The sequence below is a fragment of the Takifugu rubripes genome, chromosome 4 (genome assembly GCF_901000725.2).
Source record: "Takifugu rubripes chromosome 4, fTakRub1.2, whole genome shotgun sequence".
NCBI classification, from domain to species: Eukaryota; Metazoa; Chordata; class Actinopteri; order Tetraodontiformes; family Tetraodontidae; genus Takifugu; species Takifugu rubripes.
The window spans coordinates 14,510,598-14,535,886 of NC_042288.1; the positions used below are offsets into that span (position 1 = coordinate 14,510,598).

The window sequence follows — 25,289 nt, forward strand, 5'->3', positions numbered from 1 at the left end:
CAGGAAATTGTGACTCAATCGCGACTAAAATAAATGACACAGTGGGTGAGCATTTACCTATTTTATGATTTTGCCCTGAGTTTTTTCATCAAAAACTCAAACTAAATCCTGTGTATTGGAAAACATGGCCGTTCTATCTGTTGTGCATCAACATTTATTCCGTTCTCTTACGCCTCCCTGCATGTGTCAAAGGTGGAGGGTTGACATTTTGCCGAAGGTGTAACCTGATAGATGGTTCCGGATAAACCTCCGCACCACCGGGAGCTTCCTAACACCTCCAGGGAGGAGGAAAAGGTGGGAGGACAGAAGCAGCAGGCAAAGACTCTCACAGGAGGCTTTTTCTTCTTTTTTTTTTATCAGCCCGCCATATTATTTCACCACAAAGAGCCATAGAGGGCTTATCTCGCACCCGACTCCCTGATAAGGTCTGCCTGCGCAAACAAAAATAAAAGACAAAAGGAAGGGTACGGGAGAACAAAATGACACGGCTCCTTCAGTGTGCTGCTCTTTTATTACCTTTCCAAGCAAGATGACTGATAAAAAGCCAACGACAATGAAGGAGGCAAAGACGGAAGATGAGGGAAAAGAAAGGGGAGGAGAAAGGAGCGAGGCCTAAAAGGTGTCATTAAAATGGAAGTTGAGTTCCCTGCCGGCGGCTTTAGACAGCTTTTAACGGAAGGTCGTGACCTCATCGGGCAGCCAGCTTACGGCACAAGTCTCTAATCAAGTCTGGAATTCTTCACGATCTTGGAAAAGTAGCTCCCTGACTTGCGACTCCCCAGGAGCCGACCGGGACTCTTGTGCCCTTTGACCCCTCCTTGCACTTGTCCTGACAGGATACCAATTCCAGTCCTCCGGGGTGTCGATCCGTACTGCTGCTGGTCCTCAGGTGGAGCACTCTGAAAGGTGCCCCGGTTGAGTCTGAACGGTTGCAAAAACACATCCGAGCGCGCACGTAAAGAGAAGCGCAGGTTGTTCCGCTCACAAAGGCTTCAAAATAGAGGGAAAACAAGCTGGTCACAATTAGGAAAGTCGATTCTAAAATGATTACATCCCAGGCTTAAACCTGCTGAGGAGTGGATCAACTCAGGGTGGTTCTTATCATCACACGTGCACGTGTACATTCCTGCACGAGGGGCTGATAATTAAGAGGCAAGAGTGTAGATTCGTGCATATAACACTGAGATCGCAATCTTGAGTTCTGACAGTCACAAAACGAGGTCATGTGATTAATTCACGTGGAGCTATTTATAATTTATTTAAAAAAAACATGTCGGTAATGTACGAGGTCCTCATTCACAGGCACGGGCGGTTTTCGGAATATTAGAGCGTAACATAAGCTCGGGGTTGCTCAGGGCTAAACACAGCATGTATATGTATTCATGGGTAGCATAGCCACATTAGCGTGGCCTGTGTTTTTATGATGCAGCCATTTTGATTTCCTGGTAGGGCAGAAGACAAAGAAGAACGCTGGAAGTCTCGCAGTGTTTATGACAGCATGTCTCCTCTCATAATGTGCACTTGTTAAACTTCTAGATAGACGATGACAAGTACACATACAATTCTTTTTTGTATGTCAGTTCAGCCCCCGTGAAAACTTTGGTCGTGGCAGTTTTGTTGAAGAGCGTGGGCCGTGTTTAGCGCGTTGAGGGCCGCGAGTTTTCAGTAGCCTGACAGAAATCTGCAAATATGTGGCTCCCGGAATGGACAAAACTTGGGACTTTGCGTGTTTTCTTCAGCATGGTCGATGGTGAGGACCAAAATGTGCAATTCATGCGCAAACTAATGACATTTTGGGGTAGTTACCACTAGTTAGCACTAACCGGTCCTTTTTAAAGTTGAAAAGGTTGTTTAAGGGTGAAGACTTGGTTTTAGGGTTGAGGGTTAGAGGCAGGTTGTGTGGGTCAGGCTTAGGATAAGGAACCGGGAACCAGGGTCCTCCAACAGTAGTAGGAACTGGTGTGAGTGTGTGTGTGCGTGTGTGTGTGTGTGTGGGTGCCCTTGAGTGTGAATTGTCCAGTAAAGTGGGAACAGCACTCATAAAGACAGCTGACATTTACAGCACAGAGCAAAGGTCAAAGAGTTTGACCCGATGTGATAATGACAGATGGGAAGATGGTTTAACCACAGGTACCTTTAAAAAAAAGTCATCAATTACACACGATACAGAAAAGTTATTAAAGCGCATGTCTCTACCGACCCGCACTCACCGGCCGTGTCCTCATTAGCACCCACAATATCACCGTGGCCCGACTAATATGTGAGCTTTGAAATAGAGCAGAAACCTTGAGCGCACTGGTACTTTATAAAAACATGGATGCTAACGTGAGTTACGAGTCCAGAGGAAAATACATGAAGACAGCGGCGTCAAGGGCTTCAGTCTCTGAAACAGCCCCGCTTCAGGGTTTTGGGGATTGGAGGTTTCGGCAGATTGGCTTCTCGTCGTTCCAGGCTGCTCGTACCTTTGATGCAACGCTGCGACTGGGGAGGATGGGCTGACAGGGACGCCCCCTTTGGCCGATTCCTGCCTTTGTGTCTGCCTCTCTGTTGTCTGGCTCTGTCAGATCTGGGAATTCTTCTGCGTCTCTGCGTAGGATTGGCAGGGGAAGAAAAGCACAGCGCAAAGCCAGATAGAGGGACAGTGCGCAGGTCCAAGCGCCTTCTCCTGTACGTGTTCTGGCTGAGCAGTCGTCTGATGGAATGCCTCGGCCGGGCCAAGGGTTGCGGGCCCCCCAGCCACTGAGATCCCGCTGATGTTGTCTTGGTTAATGATGCTCTCCCGGAACCCCACAACTCACGGTGCAGCAGTAAGAGGTTGGCAGACCCTAATGGAAATGTCATCTCCCAGATAAAAGATGGCCCTGCGTTGATGAGAAGGGGAGTTATGGGAGGTGTATAATAAAAGGACCATTTCCAATCGATTCTGAAGCCAATTTAAGGGCCCTGAATGAAGACAGACGCTGTCATAGACGAACCGAAAAGCCAACAAGTCATTCTCGGCTGTTCTGCTGTTTGTCAGCAAGAGGGACCTTTCAGTGCAGTACTCAGTGCTCCTGCCTTGAAAGAGACAGACCATAACTCCGACCGGAAGGTTGGTTTGTTTACTGCTTATGCATATGTCGAGGTCCTCCACAGGAAGGTGGGGCTTACGTCCAACGGCGCCAGGAACATGTGTGGGCTGGGTGTTCCAGGACCAGAACAAAGAACAGACCAAAGGGGCTTTGAGGCCTCCTGATCCAGGCCTCCTGATCCAGGGAGCACTGGTGGATGTCGGGGGCCATGATGTGTCCCGGTCAAGGCCAAGAAGCCGGGGGAGATGTCGTGGCAGCGGCGCCGACATGGTTGCCGTACCAGCTACCTCCCAACGTGAACATGGAAGCGAGATTTCCATTCAGAAGCGGCGGGGGTGGTCTGGTGTCACCTCTGAAGCTCGGGGTCAAGAGCCGCTGCTCCGCCGCCACGCTCGCGCTGTGAATGTTTTCTGACTGATGTTGCACATTTTACAGAGGCATGTCGGTGGTTTTTTTTTTCTTTTTTTGTTGTTTTTTTTCTCCAAGCCTGGTGCCTCCACCGCTCACTGTGAATGGTTAAAAAAAAAGTGAGCAGCACTTCGGATAAAAAGATTTGCTGCCGTTTCAGAAGTTGCTGTATTGCATTAACTGTGTGGGCCCCGTTCCTTAGCTTCAAACAGTTCAAACAAATCCCTCCCAAAAAGTCAGCACTTTTATTAGAACCCAGGGAGCTATAAAGCGCCATGAAAGCCGTCAGTATTGTGCATACCTCCATACATATCTGAAGTTGCAGCTTTGGTAGCACAAACATGCTGCTGCACACGAGGGAAGGCTTTCCAGCTTTGTAGAAGGAACAAAAAACAATTTGACCCACGCTCTTCAACTTTGAACGAGGGCAGAGCATATTCCACGTCAGGCAGCGCGTGAGGCTGTTGAATAAATCATTTCAGCAGCCACCGGAGTCACCGTGCCGCCTGTTTATTGCTGAGGAAGTCAAATACCCATTACTGCTGAATGTGGCCTTAAAGGCTCCTGGATATTGGGCTCTTTGCCACCCAGAAAGGAGGCAACGCAAGAAAGCACCAGTTTTTTTTAATTTTGCCCTCTTTCCTACCTCCGTTTGTGACCATCTGGGAGCGCAGCGAGCCCGAAGATCCAGCGTAATCAAGACATAACATCCTCTGTCACCGTCATTCCGCCTCGTGAGATAAAGACACATCCAGCACAAACACAGTAAATGATTACACCAATGCTCAGAGTGTAAATAAATTTCCAGCCATCCAGTATAATCATATTTATTAATGTAAGCGGGAGCTAACGGGGAATGAGTTACAGATCCAAGCATGTTAACCAAGCAGCTATTTTTCATATTCTTTTGTTCCTGCACCTTGTTGCCCACGTTCCGTCTATGATATAGTGAAGGTATTTATGCTGTGAAACATTTGCATATTTATTGCCTGCAGCTTCTGCACAAGCAAGAATCTTTCAAGTGCGAGACGGACAGAGAGCGAACGCGCTTCCTTTCACGGCGCCGCGTCAAGTTTGGCTCCTCTCACAATAAGATATTCATTTTGTCTTCAAGCCGAGCATTTTCATAGCGGCAAGATTAATCGGCGGTCACCAGAAAACCTGTTAGCCTGTCGCGGCTTCTTTTGTCAGGTGGGAAAATGTGAGTGCGGGTGATTTTACAGCCGTCACGTTCACGTGCGATGAAACCACCTGCACCCAGGTGGCGGCTCGGTTTTCCAGTCAAGTGTGATGTTGTCAGGCGCTCATCCTTCATGTGCCGCCTGAATCCCACAACTTCTCAACACCGACGTTCCCTCTCGCTTCATCTCATGTATTCTGACATGATTTTCACATATTTATGGATTCTTTTTGATTGTTATTATCGGCCTGTCAGGCGGAGGAAAGCTCTGGAGAAGGCAGCGGCGCTTATTTCATTTGAAAGGCTGAACCATGTAAGAGTCACCACGCAGAGGGGGGATCTCCTTGATTTTCCTGTTTAAGCTGGACCTTACGGACTGCTCGTTCTTCCTCTTGTCTCCTCTCCGACTACAACATCTGTCTTTATTTCTCGGTGGAACTATTAGAAGGTTAATCAGACTCCCTTGGTTCGTCTTAGACACGCTCTGCTGATGTTGCTTTTCCACAGGAGATGCTGGTGGGTAGCTCGCAGCCATTAGAGCCTGATACCACGTTAATACGTTGGGCGGATTTACATCGTTGAGCTCTTGGGGGGGATTCCCCCCAAACCTATTTTTCTTTCTTTCATTGAGGGTTTTTTGTTTTTTTAAATATAATTCCAGGTATCACTTCAGTTTTCCGCCATAATCTTAAAGCCGCTCTGAAATTGCGTTGCAACCTCTACCTAATTAGCAAGACGTCGTGATGTATAGCGAATGGTGGTTTTTAGTCACACATCATCGCTCCCTCCACAAATAAGATCTGTGTTTATGGAGAGGGGCAGCCAGCGACCAAGCACTTGCTGTCACTTTTACCCTTACAGCTAACGTGAGGATGATTCACCATTCAGCGAGTAAAAAGGGAAAATTAAATCCAATTTCCATTAGCATGATAAAGTGATTAAATCACAGCAGAGAATGCCCCATAGCTAGGGATGGAAATCTGAGCACATGCATGTGCTGCCCTGCTTTATTTATGCGCTCACTGATGGCAAAGCATCGTTCTGTGTAAATCACAGACACCCCTACACACACACACACACACACACACACACACACACACACAGATAATACTCTCTACTCATTTGCACATGAATACAGATACATGCCCAGATACACACATGGGCATAAACAGCTTATTGGGCCATCACATGGATTCCCATTTGGTAGACTGGGTTTGGATTTGCTCGAACTGTAACGAGGCTCTTCTCCTCTACCTGGATGCCTCCACTAATGGGCACATTTGGTGCAATGTCCAAAAGGCTCGGCATGACATCCCCCTTTATTAATAATTTAGAGCTCTTTCCAGATTCCACACACACTTTAGCCCCGAGACCCCCTCCATCGGGACTGCCCTGGAGCCTCTTACAAACACCTCTGCATACTTTTGCCAGTATGATGATCCAAAGACATATAATGGCCCCATCCTAATTTATATACATTAAATGACAAATGGCTGTAAAAAGCAAAGGTTTTCTATCAGGAGGCCGATTGGTAAATCACATTTTGAGGCATTTTGGGATATAAATGTAAAAATTGTGTATCATGTTGCTGGAAACTGTGGAATACAGATAGAATCCCAGCTAATTTAATCATTGGCTCTAAACTCTGAACATGTCAGGCTAATGAAAAGTAATTGTGTTTCGAAACCCTTCACATCTGAACGAGAAATGTTGTCACTGGAATTCAACCGAGTGGAAAACCAGCAGTCAACGACACAATATTACAACAGCGGCACAAAAGTGTGAGGAATTGACCACTACACATTAATACCCATCAATAATCATTTCAAATAAGAATACTTAGGGTATCAAAGCTTTTGGCAAGCCCCCCCCCCCCCCCAACCCCCAAACTCCACGTGATCACGTCTGGAACAGCTGCATGGAACGCCTGACACTCTGTTGCCAAATGTCACAAGTAGTCCATCCCTTCCAGGCGAATAAATTGGCTCTCCCTTAAATATGCCGACAGGAGCTGCAGCATATGTTGGGAGTGGGACAACCGAAGGCGACGCTTTCAGTCTCTGTTTTGGCTTTGCTCATTAGACCGTTGACAGCACCTTGATGATAAATGTCTGTTTGTGGGCAAATCTTTTCAGAGTTGCGTTGGCAGTTGGCAACTCATGAATCGCTAATGCTAAACTGAACACAGGCTCTACCGCGATTTGATTGACTTGAGGTGCGGCTGAATGTCACTAAAGTTAGACTGGATAAAACACGCAGATCCTGTCGCATGAATATTCAAGAGCCGCTGCGATGGCGAACCAATCAAGCACAAAGTCATTTATAAAACATATCGCATTGTTAACAATAAGGTAAAATTAGCTGGAATCACTTGTGATTTGTCTCCTAAAATCTATAGAACTCCACTGCTAATGATTTACTGCCAGGTTGCTCTCACACAATGGACAAGGCTCCTACAACATGATGTTTTTGTGATCTCATTCATATTAGCATTTGTGTTTTCTTCTTTCACTTTGACGTTTGCTTACAGCCGCGTGAAGGTCAGCTTCCACTCTTCCTCCCCAACCTCAATTAGCTTATAATTAAGGACACTGACTCAGAATCAGTTGGCTCATTATTTGAACCATCCAGTTGACGGCCCGGTTACATCAGGACAGATGACTCAAAAAGATAGTAAATAGACTAAAAGGGTTTTTTATTTTTAATGGCCTTGACTTGGTTTTGCCACTTTTTTCCTTTGGGGTTTGTTTTTGTCACCCATTAAGTGTCACGAACCCTCTCGGTTTGAAATCTAAACCGCACCCACACAACCACACACTCAGAGTTTCTCTTTCTCCTGTCTGCATCTTATTTTGTATCACATACAATGGGTTTCCTGTTGTTTTGCTATAGGGTTGCAGCACTGAATAATTCATCATATGGTGTACAAACATAGCACGAAGACATAGCTCCATCTCAAAAACCGAAGCAGTGGAGTGGATGTCAACTTCCTTGGCTGAAAAACCCTCCAGAGAGACACTTTCTCCTCTGTTTCTTCTGTCTTTTCATGTCTCAAAATGGGTGAAGCTCCTCCAGCCTGCGTGTTTCACACTGCGATGGCCGGTGTGCCATTAACCTCCTCATGAGACTGCGGCTGGATCCCCTCGCATCCACTCTTTCACTCTTTCATAAGCCATGCCTCATCTGGTCACAGCGGTTTTCTGGCCCAGCAACACTCCCTCCCTGTTGGGTTCAAGGCCGTACGCCCATTTGTCATGGTGGGAAAAGACTGCAACAGTGAAATTTGCCATTTTCGCCGTGTCTCTAGTAGAACATTGGGACTGTAAGTCAAGTTTAGAAAAAATGTTTCACATTTGAGAAATATAACTTCTCGATTGGTGAGCCTTGCCGTGTTATTAGTTTTAGTTTTCAGCTTCTTGGAAAAGATCCTACCCACCGATGCTTCAGTTTATTCCATATCCTTAAACATAGTTTTCACTTACATTCAAATACACAACATGAATAATACATCATTGCTTTGAGCTGTTTTAGATGATGGGCTCGAAGATTATACTCTGACTGGTTTCTTATATTTTGCTATTTTCTGTTGTAGTCAGGAGCACAAAACCTACCACTGATGCCCCTTGACTCCGAAACACATTAAAAATGTTTACAGATGTCTATTGTTCCATGTTCAGCAGATTTAATACGAGTCTACCGAGAAAAAAACCACACATCATGGGGACGACGACCTGCTTGGACCATGAGAAATGTGTCCATTATGCTGGTGATCTTAAGATTTAGGTCTTTACACACCTGTTCTTATTAGCATCATGAGATCTGGGAGGAGAAGGGTGCTGCAGGGGTGGATGTGTGCAGAGAGAGAGAAAGACTGATTGCACAGGCAGAGATGTATGCTTGGCTGGAGAAGTTAATAAAATTGAAGCTGTGTTATGATGAATAAGGAACGGGCCATAAAAGAGAAAGTATGTGGTGAATCTCCCTGGCGAGCGGCGCTGAACAGCCTGGTGAGCACACCCAGGGGAAGGCATTTTAATCTGCAGCCCTCCCCAATGCTGGGCTCAGTGCTGGGAAATGGTCCCACATTCTGTTTGAGCTTCAGTAAAGGCATAGATATGGAAACTATGAGTCGGATGTAGACAGACGGAAATGTCGAAGCGGCGGAGAGATAGGGCAGAAATGGATATTTGAAATGAATATGAAGGGAAAGTAGGCACTTTATTTTCAGAAACTAGCTCTATTGTCACCAAGAAGCAGGGATTCTGTGTATATATGGCAGGGTTTTTGGATCTCCAGTGACAGAACTGTGTCCATGGATCCATCTTAAAATCAGGGGCTGCACTATCATTCTAACCCCAGGGTGTAATATCATAGGCGACACCCCGAATCAGGATAAGTCCCGATTGATTTTATAAACAATGTGCCGATACAATTCTGTTATCTGCAAGTGACAGCGCAGGAAACTCAATAGACTTTATCAGCCAGCACATTGAGGTTATAATAAGACACTTATCTAGATGTCTAGCGGAGCACTGAGGCACAAAACAACACGTTCTTTAAAAAAATATGTGAAATGAGGAGAGGGGCCAAATAACTCATCCAAACTATAAAGTGAAATTCTCATTGAAGCAGGAGCGTCTGGTAATATCGGAACCATCTCACCAACTCGGCTTTTAGAGAAAGTGAATCCAACATGCAGACTACCCAACGTGGCAGACGTACACGGACTATTTACTACAGAAAACAGTTCAGATTTGTATGCTTCTGTTGGAAAAGAATTTGCCCTTTGTTTCATTTCAGCGCCCCTCCGTCTCAATAAGCCTTTTCCAGGCAGGCAGATACGGCTGTTTGTTTAGCTGTTATCTAGTTGAATGACAACGTGTCTGTCTAATTTCCTGTTGCTGGAGACCGGGGCCAATGAAAGGCAGCAAAAAAAAAAGAAAGGGTTGAGTCTTTCTGAGAGCAGCCATGGCAGCTGTTCATTTTTCGCCTGACTTGCTCTCAGAGAAGCCGGTTACCTCGCTGATGATAAATGCTCCTGCACGCCGAGCTGTCTCAAAACCCCGGCAGACGCTAAACCCTGACAACCTGTGAGACTACCCCCCCCCCCCCCCCACACACACAGCCCCGGGCCTTCAACCTCAGCCTGTCCTCCTGCGAGACGAATCAGTGGCAGCCGCTCTTTGCCCAGGTCGGTGGCCGCTTTAGCCGAGTGCTGTAAGCAGAAAAGCCTGCTTGGTTATAGGAGAGGTAACGCTCATGTGCACTGGCAGGTGAAACCACAGCGAAGGCCTTGGCATCATCGCAGAGGCAACATTTGAAGCTGGATTGTAGGAGGCATCTGGTTGGGAGATGGTAATAGGATGTGCCAGGGGAGGTATCGGGGGGCTGCGATTGCTATCAGCGTGTGGACAAACAGCCATTATGGCGTAATCTCTAATGGAGTGACAAGGCCATTCGTATACTTTACCTCGGTTCCCTGTGGGTCAGCTCCTGCTGATTGCTTTAATACCAACAACTCCTCTTCCGTTTTGCTCCATCTCGGTCCACTTTAACCTTTTCTCTGTAATCAACTTTTTTTTATTTTTATGACCTGGCTTTGAACTGGTTTCTTTTTTCCTCTTTCTCTACATTCTCTCGGTCTCCTGCTCGTCTCCATCCCAACTGTGAGTCCGGCAGGAGCCAGAAATGAATGTCTGCAAAGCTTTGGCAGCGTTTGGTTTTCTGACAGGACCGACCAGGCTGATGGTTTTGCTGTTCTGTTGAGAAGGGGAGTGGGAACATAACAAAACTGTTTGGGTTTTTAGAATAAGGTAACTTTACAAATTTGTCACACAAAGACTTTTTTGGGCTTGAGTACAGCTGGATATGGATCAACTGAAGGTGGTCGTATTTGTTCCATTCTTGTCTAAAAAGAGTCTCCCTCAGTGAGGCAGCAGAACCGAAAGATTTCCCCCAGCCAATCCCAGATCGGGCAACATTGCAGGTAGTCACATGGCAATATACAGCCAATCAGCAGCCAGCTAGTCTCTCAATCAATTGAAACTTTTTAATTAAAAAAAAGGGAGCAAATTCTTCTAGTAATATCCTGCGATGGTCTCACATTAAAAATCTGGATTTTCAAATCTTTAATGAGTGTGCCATACAGGGTTAAAGATATCCGTATTAGTACTGATATACCTAAACTATATTTGCTTATACTGTACTAGCTCTGGAATGTAGTTCTTTTCCAAACATGACATGAGAGACCAAGTAATATTACCAATTCCAACACCCTCAGAGGTGGACCTACATCCATATTTATGTATTATTTTACTGAAATGAATAAAACCTGCCCTTGGACAGGCTGGCCACTTGTCCTGGGTGTACCCCGCCTCTCGCTCGGAGGCAGGTGGGATAGGCTCCAGCCCTGGACTGTACATGAGAAGCACACTGGACCTGTTAAAGGGACCCTGGCATCTTCACACATGAGTCTTGTGGGATTTTCCTCCTCTCTGTCTCAGTAGTGAGTCAAGAAGAGTGTGCATTTAAGGAGAGCCGCGATACCTGATAGATTCCGCTCATGTTTAAATTGCCTGGGTCATCTGTTTGAATGTATGAATAATAGAAAAGGCTGCCGAACAGGTGAAGTAGGGAGGGAAGAGTAATGTTATCACTCTTCCAGACTCTCGTCGCTCTCCAACTTGTGTCCTCATTAACGCCGGCGCTGGCGCCGAGACACCCGAGGCTCGCTAAGTCTGAGTGGGAGGTTGTCTCCACATGGCACCTCGTGCCTATAAGTTGCAGGCACCTTCCAGGTAAAGGATACTTACCAGCGAAGGATAAGAAACAAGGAAAATGAAATTGTGAAAGAGGTAGAGGAAATGAGTAGGAGGCAAAATTAGGAGAGTACGTGGTGACGAGAGGAAGAAATAGGACAGAGTGGAAATGGTAGCAGAGAGAGAGCAAAAGGCAGGGAATAGAGTGAGAGCCTAAGGCTGCCAGGCACCAGCCAAGTATCATAGTCTATTAACATCCCGGCCCAGCACTAATTCTCAGTCTATTTCAGACCATTAATTATGTGCAGCATCAGTTCTAGCTCGCTTGGCCCGACACTAGTCTCCGTCGCTTCGCCTCGACCCCTCCCAATCAGGTCTCGGAGAAATCTCGTGTTTCTGCTCAACCTGGGAGGAAAATTTGACAGATCAAGGCCTCGCCGTAACCCCTGTGCAGGTAATACATCACCGCACACGAATCAGGCTGTTTGTGTGACAAACATAAGGTCTCTGCAAATTGCTTTCCTTCTGCCCCTCAGCTGAAACTTTCAGCCAGGAAGGGCTTGACAGGTTTTTAAGGTGGTCTGTGGTAACACCCGACTGCCTGTTCGGATTTAACCAGCAGCTCAGGCACTTCCTGGATGTGTCGTGATAAAAAAAAAAGCCTCCCAAAACACCAGTACCTTACTGTAGTTCTGAAACGGAAAACCAGAGTCTTAAAAATAGGCTTCATCCCTGAGGCCGAACCGATCTTATTTTAGGAGAACTACACAAAGGAACCCCACCAGAAAGGTCACACTGACTCATTAAAGGGTGTTGAACAATGTCCACACTAAACAGATCTATCAGGTCCTTGTTAATGCAAGTCGATGGTGCGCCTTAATCAATTTCCTCTCATTAGAGCAAAGAATTTCCCCCCTTTATCGCACCACAATTAAAATGTGTCAATACCTCCGCTAGTTAAACAGACGGTTGTTAGCGGGCGTTGCAGAGTCTAGTCCTCGTAATCGACGCAAGCCAGGGTCGTTAAACTGGGTTGGCGCCCGTAGACACAGTGGGACGCAACACCAGCAATGGATTATTTCAGCACAGATGCACGATGACGTCACTCAGGTGGAGAGCGGAGCGGTCGAGGCGGAGGGAAGGGTGGAGTCCGCATCCACACGTGGAACCAAAGATGAAGGTGTCTGCTCATCTCCACCAGAAGACAAAATCCAAAATAGCTGCCACTTTGTGTCGACTTGTCATCACTTTCCAGCGAGCCTGTCAGCACCCGTCCCCAATCGCCACCACGGACAGCTTTGCACCCCCGACTCTATTTATTCCCGACCAGGTGTTCCATACGGCATTCTCAGAAAATGACAAGTGTTGATCACCTGGCAAAATACTGGGATTGATTTGTCTGTCTTCTTTTTTTTAGTCCTTTGTGTTGTGGCCACTCAATGAGATGCTTTCAAATGGTTGGGAATTGCAGCGTGTTAATTCCAACAATGTTCGAGGCCGGACTGGATTCTCAGCTGGCTCATAATTGCAGCCTGCAGCGCGACTCGCCGCCTTCCTCCGCGGCCGTGCAGCCATTTTCTTTGACACCATAATGTCAGCCTGACACAGAATCGAGAGAGAAATGTTAAATTCCTCTTTGCACAACAGCAGCTTCCAAGTCAGTGCTTGTTTGTTCCGTTTAATTACTTCAAAACAGTTGCAATTAAGCATTTCACCTGGTTGGATTTCAGCGTTATTGTCGTACTACAGAGAATCCTTTCAATGTAACATTTCTTTAAAGAATTTGCGAAGGGTTAGGTTTAGGTTCCAAATGTGTGAAAACATCTTTGCGTGCCAAATCAAATTTGCTTTATTGCCATTGTGACACATAAACCTCCTTAAATATGCATCTTATCGTCAGTATTTGGTCACAGAACGGTGTCTTTCCTCCCTGACCAGCCTAAATCTTTTCCTCTATGTAAACGTTCACCATGGGGTCTCTGAGGTGATTGAAAGGAGCGGCCTCTCCAGGAAAAGCACATTAAAACCGATTTAATTTCTAATAATCCAGATTCTGGCGAGGACGGCTTTAGTCCAATGCAGCTGTCCAGCAGATCCCCTCCGTCAGTTCTACCAACATCTGAGCCCAGGACCAAAGCAGGATCCTATTTTGGTTGTTTTTCATAGCAAGGAACAAACAAGCACCCCGTTTCTTTCCGAGAACAAGTCATAAACTTGTTAAATATCCAATTTGCTGCAGCAATCCCATATTTCTGCCGTTGTCCCTGTGATAATTTGGGTGTTTTATCTTCTTGTTGTGCTGCATCTGCCATCATTCATTGAACCAGGGCAGCTCAGCGTTGCCGAGCCTCATTATGGCCGAACGGAGAGTTTCACATATGGAATCAATGTGAGGCTGCTTTATCTACTGGCTGCACTTCTTATCCTCCCAGTATCCCGCCGATGCATCCACTACTGTCATCAGCTGCGATTTAAAGTGCAGCGTGACTCGGATCTCGCCTCATCTCTTCATTTCTTTTGCTGACAGGTGTGCAAGCGAGGTGCCTCGCACCTACTGAAGGCCTCACATCTGTGGGCTCTCTGCCACATGAATAGAGCCACTCCAGCCCTCGATTGGCTGTTTTTATATAGTATAATGTAATGTGCCACCACTGTAGGCCCCTATTATCTGGAGAATCTAGGACAAGGCTCTCTCCTCTGAGATTTAAGTAACGCTTGTCAGGATTTAACACTACTTGTTCTGGATCTTTTAAAGCGCTCCTTGCTCATCAGCGTGAGAAGGGGAGTAGCAGCTTGAGCTGCGTTATTGCGGGGAGAGAGAGAAGTCTACCAATGCTAATGAGCGAAGGGGCAAATGGTGCTGGAATCAAAGTGAGATGGGCAGATGGAGGGGGGGGGATGCAATAACGTAGAGGGCTGATGGGAATAACGTTGGCCGGGAGTTGAAAAAGTCGTCCGTGAAATTGCGCGTTGTATCCTTTAAAATCCTCCTGATTGATCGTGGCAATTTTAAAGCTTGGCAGCGGTTCTGTGGGAGCCGTATAGGGAAGCACTCCGGGGTTCTTTTCAAGGAAAAATGCACCTGCACACAGTTGAACCCGGTTTATTAAGCAGCCAGCAGCAACACAAATTTCTAAGTCCAGTTTGGCAGCGGTGTGACCTGACGTCACATGAGGACATTCAAGCCATTTAGAAACGTCTTAGTTTCAAGTTTGGCATGAATTTCCATATCGATGCAAGGCTGGCATTCAAATATTCATTTTCCTAATCACCAGCTTCTGACTCTGCATTTTTGATATCTCTTCAGTTTCTTTTTGAGAATCTACACAGAAGTTTTTGATATGGAAACCCAATCTGTAGTCTGTCATCAATGTTCTGATAATTAATTAAGCCAAATGTACACGATGTTCGAGACTGTTCTGACGTGCTAAAAACAGAATTTTCTATCTGTTGCTGCCAAATTATATGTTTAACTTTAACGTACCAATTAAATGTGGCGTTGAGGAGTGTGGCTGAAGCCCACCGGGCTGAATTCAATGAGGATTGAAGTGGAACTGTAGACGCGCAGTCGGGAGGAGAGAGCGTCGTTTCATCGGCCAAAGTTTTCCCAACACCTGATGTCATTTATAGTTCTGCAGACGCTTAATTAAAATAGCAAAAGCTGTTGGAGGCTGCTTTGCTTTTTACTCATAATAGTGCGGAATTGCTGTTGGAGTTGGCACTCTGCTAATTGCTGCTTGAAACCAACAACTCCCACCTAACCTCACTAAGTCCATCGCCACACACTATAATTAGCTCATCAGAACATTTAAAGAAAACTCTTCAATTCTTCGAAACACGTCAAATGTCAGAATTTTGAGTTGGAAAGGGAGAAATGCAGCCAAACTTTCTCCTGCGAACCAAAGCTCATCACAGTGATGCGTCTGCATGGACGAGCGTGGGCGCCATCGTGGCGCCATTTAGCTCCACGACCTCTGCACACGAGCGAATCTGTTCGCTACAGGGTTCTGGTCAACGCTGCGCAGCTTTATTTATAACATACCTGACTCTTTAAAGTGGTTCAAAATAAAGAAGTCTGAAGGACAAACCTATTTTTTAGTGCTTACTTTAACTATCATTGTGATTTGGGAGTCCAGGTTCTTTTTTGCTAAAGGATCATGTTGAGCTAACCTCGGTGGAACACAATTCTTTCCCGTTGTTCGTTGCTGATTCTGTCACGGATTTCTCTCTCAAACTCAACAGACTGTTTCAAGGCTGTTCGGGAAGTTCTACGCAGTGAATTCACAGCACAAAATTCAAAGGCTGCTCTGTCACCTCCACAGTGTCAAAAGTCAGTGTGATTATAACATGGGTTCAGTCGCCCTTTAACATCATAGTTTAGGACCAGAGGGGACGTCCAGGGGACGGAGTGGCAGGTTTATGCAGCATCTGTGTTTGGAGTGAGGAGATGAACCCAAAACAGTGATTTAGTTTTTCACTTCTTCACACTTCCTGTCAGAAATCCTCCCTCTCGGATCCACAGTGCCGTAAACGTGACGTAACTCCGGTGAATCCTGGTTTCAACTCTCTGCGTTAAAGCAACCCCAGAAACACGGTGCAGCGGATCTCAAGAGTGTTTATGAGACACGACCACAGTGCTCAGTGAGAACGGGGGACAGTTAATGTGTCCTTGTCCTGCTGGGGTCTCGTCCTGCTGGGGTCGGTCATTTCACGACCGCCACGCTGTTTCCCCTTCCTTCAAAAGCTGACACGCCCCCCCCTAAAGCGCCCGTCGTTACCCAGATCTCGTTGCGCCGCTCAAAAACAGCGCAGATGAAGCGAGTCGGACTGTGAATGTGCTCAGAGGGACGTGGGAAATCCTGGCGGGAAGGGGACACAGATGAAGGTCAGCTCACCCCTGACTGCTCTCCAGCTGTCACAGGCCAACAAGCAGGAGAATCACCTGAAACCCAAATTGATTTTTTTTTTTCTTCCCTTCTTCCAAGCCAGCGAAGAGGAAGACCTCAAATATCCGGTGACCTTCCGTGATGGGATGTGTCACGAGGCTGAGCAAAGATGCAGCGGGATGAAGCATATACAGAGAAAGCTGATTCCGTTTCAGAGGAAAGAAAATACTCCTTTCCCAACTTTAGAGTCCTCAAAGCTTGGAAAAAATTCAATTCTTCATAACTGCTAATGCTTTTTAGCAAGAAGCTGTTTGTGATACACAACCAAAAATACCGGTTTTCTTCAAATTCAGCATAAAGCCATCAAAGATGAGCTTCTGCTCTTCCTTCCTTTCTCTTCCAGCAGCTGCTGTGATGATTTATTAACTCTGACCATTTGATGCCGCTTGAAAGCCACTCGATAAACTCTCCTAGCAATGGTAACGGTTCCGAGGCGACTTCACAGATAATTAGGCACTTTCGCCGGCGGGCCTGATTTTAAAATAAGCCCAGCTCGCAGCAAACGCACCGATACCTCGCCGCAATGGAGGCGCTCCGAGGTGACGGCGAAGCGAGGGAGGCGCGGAGGGGAGGGAGGACCGACTTTGTCGGGAACCCTCGGAGAAAGCTTCCCAGCTCGTGTCAGAAGATGAGACACACAGCAGTTCCCAGCAGATGTTTTACTATTAAAATGGGAGCCGGGATAGATGATCCGCTTTATTTCTCACGCTGACTAACAGATGTTGCGTGTTGGAACTGGATCTCGTGTACGCAGGCTGATCCTAGTCACAAAATAGACAATTTCTTCAAGGAAAAAAGAAACTTTGCTCGTTATGGAATCCACTGGAAGCGAAGTAGTTTGATGTGAAGCCTGTGCCTGGGTCAGACCTCGCCCTCATACGTGCACTGGTGCACAGCGCTCTTTACCCTAATGCAGCGTGGCATCAAACCAACTACAGAGACGCCCGTGGGCCTCGAACACAGGGCCATCGTTCCGTACATCACTAACGGACATACAGGGATGTAATATGGGATGTGCAGAACATGCTAAAATTAGATTAGCTGTGGATGCCCGATAAATAAAATGTTTGCACCGATAATGGGACAATGTCCAGTTAATGGGCCGCATGCTATGAGGAGGGAAAAACCTAAAACATTCCCTTTTTCCAATCCCCTATCCTGGGTATAATTTCATTAACTGAGCTTTGCTCAAAAAAAACCAGGGGTAATTAAAAGATAAGGTGAACGGTGGTCCGCTCCCCACATTAAGACATTCAGCGTCTCCAGCAAGACAATTAAATCCTCCTGAAACACAAGTAATACCCACTGAAGAGATGACGGGACGGCGCCCTCCCACCCGCCAACAGACCCCTCGCAGGCACGTGCACCGGGGCGGGGGGGGGGGGGGGTACGCCGCACTCTCACGGCGCCGCAGATATGAAACGTGACTCGTGAACAATGGCTGTCAACACGAGTGAGTCAGAAAGGAGCAGGCGACGAGGACGGCCCACACCGCGCTTCTTCTCACTGAGATGAGCCCCCGCCCCCGACACCCACTCAGACTTCTTACATCCCTTTTTTAATGTTTGCTCGGTGTGGGAGGGGGCAGATGCAACCTTGTTTTGTGGGAAAACACGACAGGCGTGCAGACTTCCAGCTCGGTGTGTCCGACCCCTGAGCAGCTGCCGAGGAAGAGCGGACTCCCTGCAAACAAATAATGACTCATTTACTCACTGATTTATTATTTATGCAAATGCCTTTTTTTTTAACATTAAAAGAAAATCCACTTGAAATATTCAACACCAGGCATTTGTTCACGCTCGCAAATGTTGACAAAAAGAAATAAACCCAAAAATATCATTTTTATCAGTGTAGATACTCAGAATCTGAGACGTGCTTCTCCGTCCTCCCGCTGCAAGGATGGTGGGCAAGATGTGGGGGGGGGGGGACCACGCAGATTAAAGCCGTGGATCAACTTCATGAGGTAATTAAACTCTATTGCTGCTTGATGAGCAATTAATCGGGATGGCGAGCAGAACGTGGGCAGGCTCTGGGTGCAGCGAGTGTATTCCCACGGGCCCGTCCCCGTGGGGAGCAGCACTTAACCAAGTGAGTGGCCCTAAAATGGTCCTGATGCGGTTTATATATCACACACAGCTATCAATCAGCCTCTGACATAAGCCAGCAGCCTATTAGAGCTCCAGGATTAGGCTGGAGTAACCGAGGACTACGCCTAAGTAGTTCAGATTTCACAGAACGCTGGAGCGGATCGGACCCAATGCTGTGTTATTATTCATTAAAGAGAGAGAGAGTGAGGAAAAAGAAGCATTTAAAGCCTGTACCCTCCCTATCTGTGAAGGCAACAACAGCGCGCAGAGCTAATCACGTTACCGCCGCGGAGACATCGCCAAGCGTGTCAGGAACCCAACTTTGTAGTTCCTGAGCATGAAGATGCAGCAGTTATCTGCCCCGGCCCGAGCGCATGCGCATGTCCCTTGTCTGCGAGCCGTTGAGGCTGGTTTTACACTGCGGAAATGTAAATCGGCCATTTGTGAACAAATGTGCTATATTTATTAATGAGACCGCGGGGAACATTAAAAGGCAATTGGAGGAAGCTAATAAAGCCAGGGTTTTAATTGGGTGGCTCCCTCCATGAAATATATATGTATATATTTTTTTAACTTTTATTTTGTATTAAAAAGTTCTAAATGTGTTCAGTGTGGACCTTGGAGAGGCAAATAAAAGCTCTCTTGAAACCAGAAATGCCATTTTTTCTGATAGAAACCTTGTGAAAGGCCAGTTACGTCTTCAAAAATCAGAGCCTGGTTTGAGGTTGAGGCTTCCGAGCAGAGCGACGGCCTTCGCGGCTCCCGCTGACGGGTTCGGAAGGACGGGGGAATCTCTTAAAATAGCCGTTCACACAGTCCATCTTCTTGACATTAAGTCCCAGGAACATGACGAGTCGCGGCCCCTGCGCTGTCACAGCTCTGGCCGCTCCGCATGTGTTGATAGACGCCCGGGAGGAGCCGGCAAATTGTGTCAGCGACGTCGCTTTAATGCATCAGATTATATAATCTGGAAATTACATTACAGGGAGAAAGTTGTCCTAGTTTCGCTAACGTGGTGTGTCGCTTTACAAATGGTTTTAATTGAACTTTAGCTTCTGGCTCTTGAGACACGCTCGACTCATCCTGTTCTTGAGGGAACCAGACTCTCCTCTGTGAGTGTGAGTGTGTGAGTGTGAGTGTGTCTCTGTGTGTGTGTGTGTGTGTGTGTGTGTGTGTGTGTTGCTCCTGGAGATAGAGAGATGGGTGCGCTGACTGGATAATGGCATGCAGAGTGCCGCGCCGCTACGGTATGCTGGGCCTCCGACCAGATGCTCCTCTCACTGCGGCGTGCACACAGTCGGGCTACACCAACACATTCATCTCAGCCAGATGATGCAGTTCCAGCCAGGAAGCTCCATCTGTAAACATCTTATTAGAGCAGATGTGCGTGCTGCAGCTGTTAGGAGACGGAGGTGAAGCTTCTTCCTGCAATCACTCGCAGTTTGCAGGTCCAACCGTGCCGTTTCCATGTTCACGTGAGGGGTGGATGGCTGTAACCAGTAGGGAGAACATACCGAGATGAGGACGTTTGATAGAAATGGCTCTTCTTTTTCATCACTTCCACATGATTTCAGCTCTATAGAAGCAGATTTAAAAAGAGGCTCGCAGGTCAGACGTGTTTGATGGGCCAATGGATATCGAGAAAAATCAATCAGTATGTTTTCAGACGACGGGAGGTTGACAGAGATTACGATGAAACAGAAACCCATTAATATGATAAATATTAGGAAAGCGTTGCCGATCAAAGGCCAGATCAAAGCTGAAACCACCCGTCTTCTGTGCTCTTCTCTTTTCAGGAGAAAGGAAACATTGCTGTTGTGTTCAATGTCGGAACGGACGACATTAACATCGAGGAGACGTCAAAGTTTGTAAATGACGGCAAATACCACATAGTGAAGTTCACGAGGAGTGGGGGTAATGCCACTCTGCAGGTGGATGACCTGACAGTCATTGAGCGCTATCCCACAGGTGAGTCACACGCTCTTCCTGTTACTGCACCTGCTGCTTTATTAAGCTCCTAAACTGAGCCACAGAAGTGTCCAACGAGGTTTCTGCTGAACTAGCATGAGCTTTTTGCTTCTTTTTGTTTCCAGCAGCCGATCTGATTGATACCAGTGTCGCAGAGTCCTTGTAATCTACAATATTGATGGCTTTGTATTCACCATCTATGATATAAGCGTCACAGATTAAATCAAGGCGGCTGTGCTCAACGGCTCTGCGGCACTGGTGAATGTGTAGACTGTCAGATGTTGGTAGCGTGACGACGGTCAGGAAGCGTTTAGATTTCACTGCTTGTGTTGTTCTGATCTTGAAACCTTTGAACTGCTTGAAGGCTTTGACAAAGGCTACTGAGGGCTAAAGGAGCGCGCACGTCACCCTGACAGTCACGTAGCGGACACTAGCGCCGCCGCAGAAACGCCAGTCTCAGATCAAAACATGGAGTGTGAGGATGCTCCACACGACGTGGGGGGGGGGGGGCTTCACGCGACGAATCCAACCTGCCTCTCTTCTTCTGCGTAATGCTTGCTGACTTTCCTAAGCTGTGACCAGTGCATTCATCCAAATGAAAGAGGGTTTTTTTTGTGTGTGACTGGGACTCCATCCTGGCAGCATGCCTCAGGTGGGGAGGGGAAGCTGATGGCTTCTGACACGTGGACATGGCGGAATGCACAGCGGGAGGAAACGCCTGCATGCTACCTGTCTCGGTCGGTCTCCAACGGGGGGGAGCGCTCTTGACTGCATTTAGGTCGCTAATATAATGAAAATCATAGAAATAATAGGACGTTGCATATGTTCTCTTATGTTACTGAGAGCAGTGAAAGCAAAGTGACCAGTCACAATCCCGTCAATCATCGCCACAGAGGCTTGCTGCAGGCTAATTGCCCCCCGACCACACAAACAATTATTCTCTCAGCCTGACTGTAGTTTGATTGGTATCCATGTATGCCTCCAACACTCTGGTAATAGCAGCCCTCGGCCACTCTTGGGCCACTCACAGATCAACAGTGATTACAATAAGAGTAGACAGCTGAGATAAAAACGGGGACCGGAGAGCGAGGAAGATGAGGAGGACGAGATTATATGGGAGGGGGAGGAAATAATTGCCACACCAGGGCTGATACCGCTGCCCTGGTAAGCTCATTAAAATGTCTCGTACAGCATACTTATCGGCCATTAAAAGTCTTTAGCGCAATTATTAGGATCTTTAAAAAATATACTGTGAAGCGAAACCCGACCGGGCTCCGATGCGTTGCAGCTTTTTTCCCCTCTATCGCCGGCCTGCTTTCTTTTGTGGCTGCGCACAAAAAGGCCGCGGCTGATTAAAATTCAAACACAGAAAAAGGAAGTCAAGCTCTTCTCTGGAGTCTGGGCCATGGAAGTAATACCATCACAATGGTGCTGCCAGGGCTGCAGGGGGGAGGGGGGGGGGGGGGGCAGCAGCCTATCAGAGTGGCCGGCGAGCGCCGGCGGCGTGCACGGATAAAGGAGAAGTCCCTGGCCTTATTCTTTTACTGTTATCAGAGCGTGCTGCACTTAAGGAACTCTCCGTCTCTGCCCCCCCACCCACCACACACCGCCCCCTCTGTCCGTCTCCCCCTCCTCTCCCGTTCCGGGCTCCTCCAGCGAGATTCGGCCCCTCCTCCTGGTTATTTCCGAACCACAAACAGAAGAGTCATTTGCATATTTGCTCATTTTAACGTGACACGAGTCCTCGGGCTTGTAACCAGATCAGGCTTCCTCCTTATCTGACCACTTTATTAATAAAAAAAAACAGGAAAGGAGGGAGGGCCAAGCAGGTCAGTGGGGAGGGTTCAGCTGAATTGTGGCTGTCTGGCGGAGGCGATAAGACCTGGATGTCCCACACTGGACCAAATCTGGGCCCAGCAGTAGTCTGAGGCTCCACACAGGCGGGATGAATGTGCAGGAGCCCGGGGGATGGCATTGTTTAACACAGCAGGTGTCTCACAGCGGGGATCAATACGTGATCAGGACTCGATCGTATGCGCACACTAATTAACCTCCGTGCGACGACAGGCCGAGCGTGCCAAAGCAGGAGTGAACATGGAGCATATTCCTCCACAAATGTTGAGGATTTTCTCTTGCGTTTCCTCTGTGCGGGCGGCTGCCTGCCACCCTCCTCTGTGATTTACTCCCTGTGTCGCCGTCTTTCACTTCAGCTTATTTTCTTAACAAGAGTTCAGTTGCTGAAGAAAATGGTAATAAAACTTGAGGATTTTTAGTAGCAAATATTCAATGATTATGTCATTTTGATTCCTTCTGTCATCCTTTAGTTGCAAATCTAAAGGAAAACCAAATGATCCTTGTTGACTCCATACTGGGGCACCACCAAACCTGCCAGTACTTTCAGTCTATTTATGGTTTTATTTTTGTCTATTGCTGTTTTGATTGAAGTCACTGCTGCCTCCTTCCACTCCTAACATTCACCTCAATGACGTGAAATGGCTGCAGTTCTTTCCAAAGCTTCCGGAAGTCGATCGGCCCCTTTGGAAATCACAATTTCATGTTTGCGACTCAGAAATTCAAACAGAACCTTGGGTTTGCAGTTTTGTCCAATCCCTGGAGGCGCTGATGTTTCCTTCCTGATAACCAACAGGGAAACAACACAAATGGTGCCCATCATAGTGAAATCAGGAGTTATTCAGTCTGCAGGCAAAGACTCAAGACTTTAGGTCAAAAAGCACAGAAGGCGCCAGAAGACCAGCTAATGTGGTCGGTAGCTACATGTGAGATAACAACATATGATAACAAGGTTACAGAAATGGTGAATCGGGATTAAGATTATCAGAAATATATATTTAATCTTACTTGTAACTAACTTTACAGTTTTCCAACAGACATGGATGTGTCAGGATGAGAATGAAATAGTCAGCAAATGGGGAAGCTTAGCATTCCCTGTAGCATTCCCTGTAGCATTAACTGTAGCATTAACTGTAGCATTAGCTGGGAGCTAAGGTGTTTCCCACACACTCACCTCAGGTATAACAACGAAGCCCAGACAGGAGGACGTAGAAGGGGGCAGGCGGGGAGGCGTCATCAGGTTCTGACCTTCTCTCAAACCAGAGTTTCAGCAACAGGAAACAGAGAGGAGACATGACTGACACCCTTTACCGGCCCCTGATGAGTTACACATCGATTTAACACAATTAAGGAAATTGGTGCAGGGAGAAATAGCTGCAGTTTCCCAAGGAACAATGTCCTGCTTGACGGTGGTTAGCAACAGGCTCCTGACTAGCTGCAACCATTCATTTATACCATGTTTATTTATTCCTATTACTACTACTAATAATGACTAATCTAAGGCAACTATGGTCCGATGAGTGAACTCGATGAGTTCTAATGAGCATGTTCCCTCTCTCGGCCTGCACTAAATCACATCGTTTGAGATCCCCATCGCTTCAGTACAGAGGCTCTGCTGCCCCAGTATTGGGGGGAACTGTTCCCATAAATCTCCTTTGTGCTTCAACCGGGTCAAAGGAACCGCAGCCAAACATGAGCTTAAACTCCTCCGTGTGGTTAAAGGGTGTTTTTCTCGTCTTCTTCCCTCCATCGCGTATCATCAAGCCGTTGCATCTGTGTCGAGGCCCCCTTCTCTCGTCCGCTCCTTCCCCCCGCCCGACGGCGTTTTCTGCCTGACGATTCTTTACGGGAGCTTTTATCTGCCAGGGCCGAGTTAATATAGTCGATGGGACAAACATTGTCAATCTGCTGGAAGAATGGAGCCGACTGGATTCAATCTCTGCAGACAAAAGCAGGGAAATCTACTCGGAGGCGGCGCCGCTTTGTTGAAAGTCTCGTGTTCTGGAGGGGTTATTGGTCGAGAGCAGCGAGGGATGCAGAGTTTGCTCTCGTTGGTACCAAAGTGACCCTTCAGTTTCCGTACTTTTCTGTCATTTTCCTCACTTTTGCCCTCTGAATCTTAAAAGAGCTCCGTTTCCGCTGTCCAAGACAAAAACGTTTAAGGACGTTTCCTTCTTTAGAACTCGTAGCAATTGTCAAAGCCGCTGTATTTTTTTACAGTGTATGTACAGTTCCCACTTTGACCCTTGTGTCTGACTAGATGTTCTGTATGCTGTGTTACATGTATTACAGATTATTAATATTGTCAATTAGGGGGGTTATAAATGGGGTGGGCATTTTCAATATGTTAAAGTTCCACTGTTTTATCCTTTAAACCATAAAAGGTTGATCCAACAACAAATTTAAATGATGGTCTTTTTTGAAAATGTATATAACTCGTTTAAAAGCCAGTTAAAAAGATGTAGAGAGAAGATAAATGGGATGGATTGATTTGGCTAAAGAGTGGGAAGTTCAAGGGTGTGTGTTTGGATTTGGAGTGTCCTTCTACTAACCTAGATGAAACATCTGCCAGCTAGTTCTCCTATTTTCAATTAATATAGGCCTAATTTGTTGGCTAAAATAAAATAAGCTGAGGGAGGTTTGTTCAAATAATGTTGCAGTAAATTTTTGTTTTGTTTTAAATATCCAGGAAAGGTTTTAAATATTAAAAACCTTGTGCAGTTGTATAGTTCCAGCATTAAGGATGAACGTTTAACCTTTGACCTTCCAGATTGTAACCAATGAAATGTCTCTTTAAACTTTAAAGGCCACAATGATAACGAACGCCTGGCGATCGCTAGACAGCGAATCCCATACCGTCTTGGTCGAGTAGTTGACGAATGGCTACTCGACAAAGGTAAAAAAATCACTGATTAAAATTTCCAATAAAATAATTTGATCATAACCAAGTTTTAGAAGCATTTTGTAAATAATAAACATTAAAAAAATAATAAGTAACTTTAAAAAAAAAAAAAAACTAA

General features: G+C 46.6%; 1 protein-coding gene across 31 annotated transcripts in view; it reads left to right on the plus strand.

The window, feature by feature from the left end:
* Positions 1-25,289, plus strand: part of nrxn1a (neurexin 1a) — a 162,676-nt gene that overhangs the window by 112,524 nt on the left and 24,863 nt on the right. For 20 of the 31 annotated variants that reach the window (XM_029834606.1, XM_029834599.1, XM_029834622.1 and 17 more), the window contains 2 exons: positions 20,247-20,418; positions 25,076-25,165. In XM_029834606.1, coding sequence (XP_029690466.1) covers positions 20,247-20,418; positions 25,076-25,165 — 262 coding nt within the window. The remainder of the gene's footprint in view (positions 1-20,246; positions 20,419-25,075; positions 25,166-25,289) is intronic. The other 11 variants (XM_029834614.1, XM_029834611.1, XM_029834613.1 and 8 more) reach the window with 1 other exon arrangement.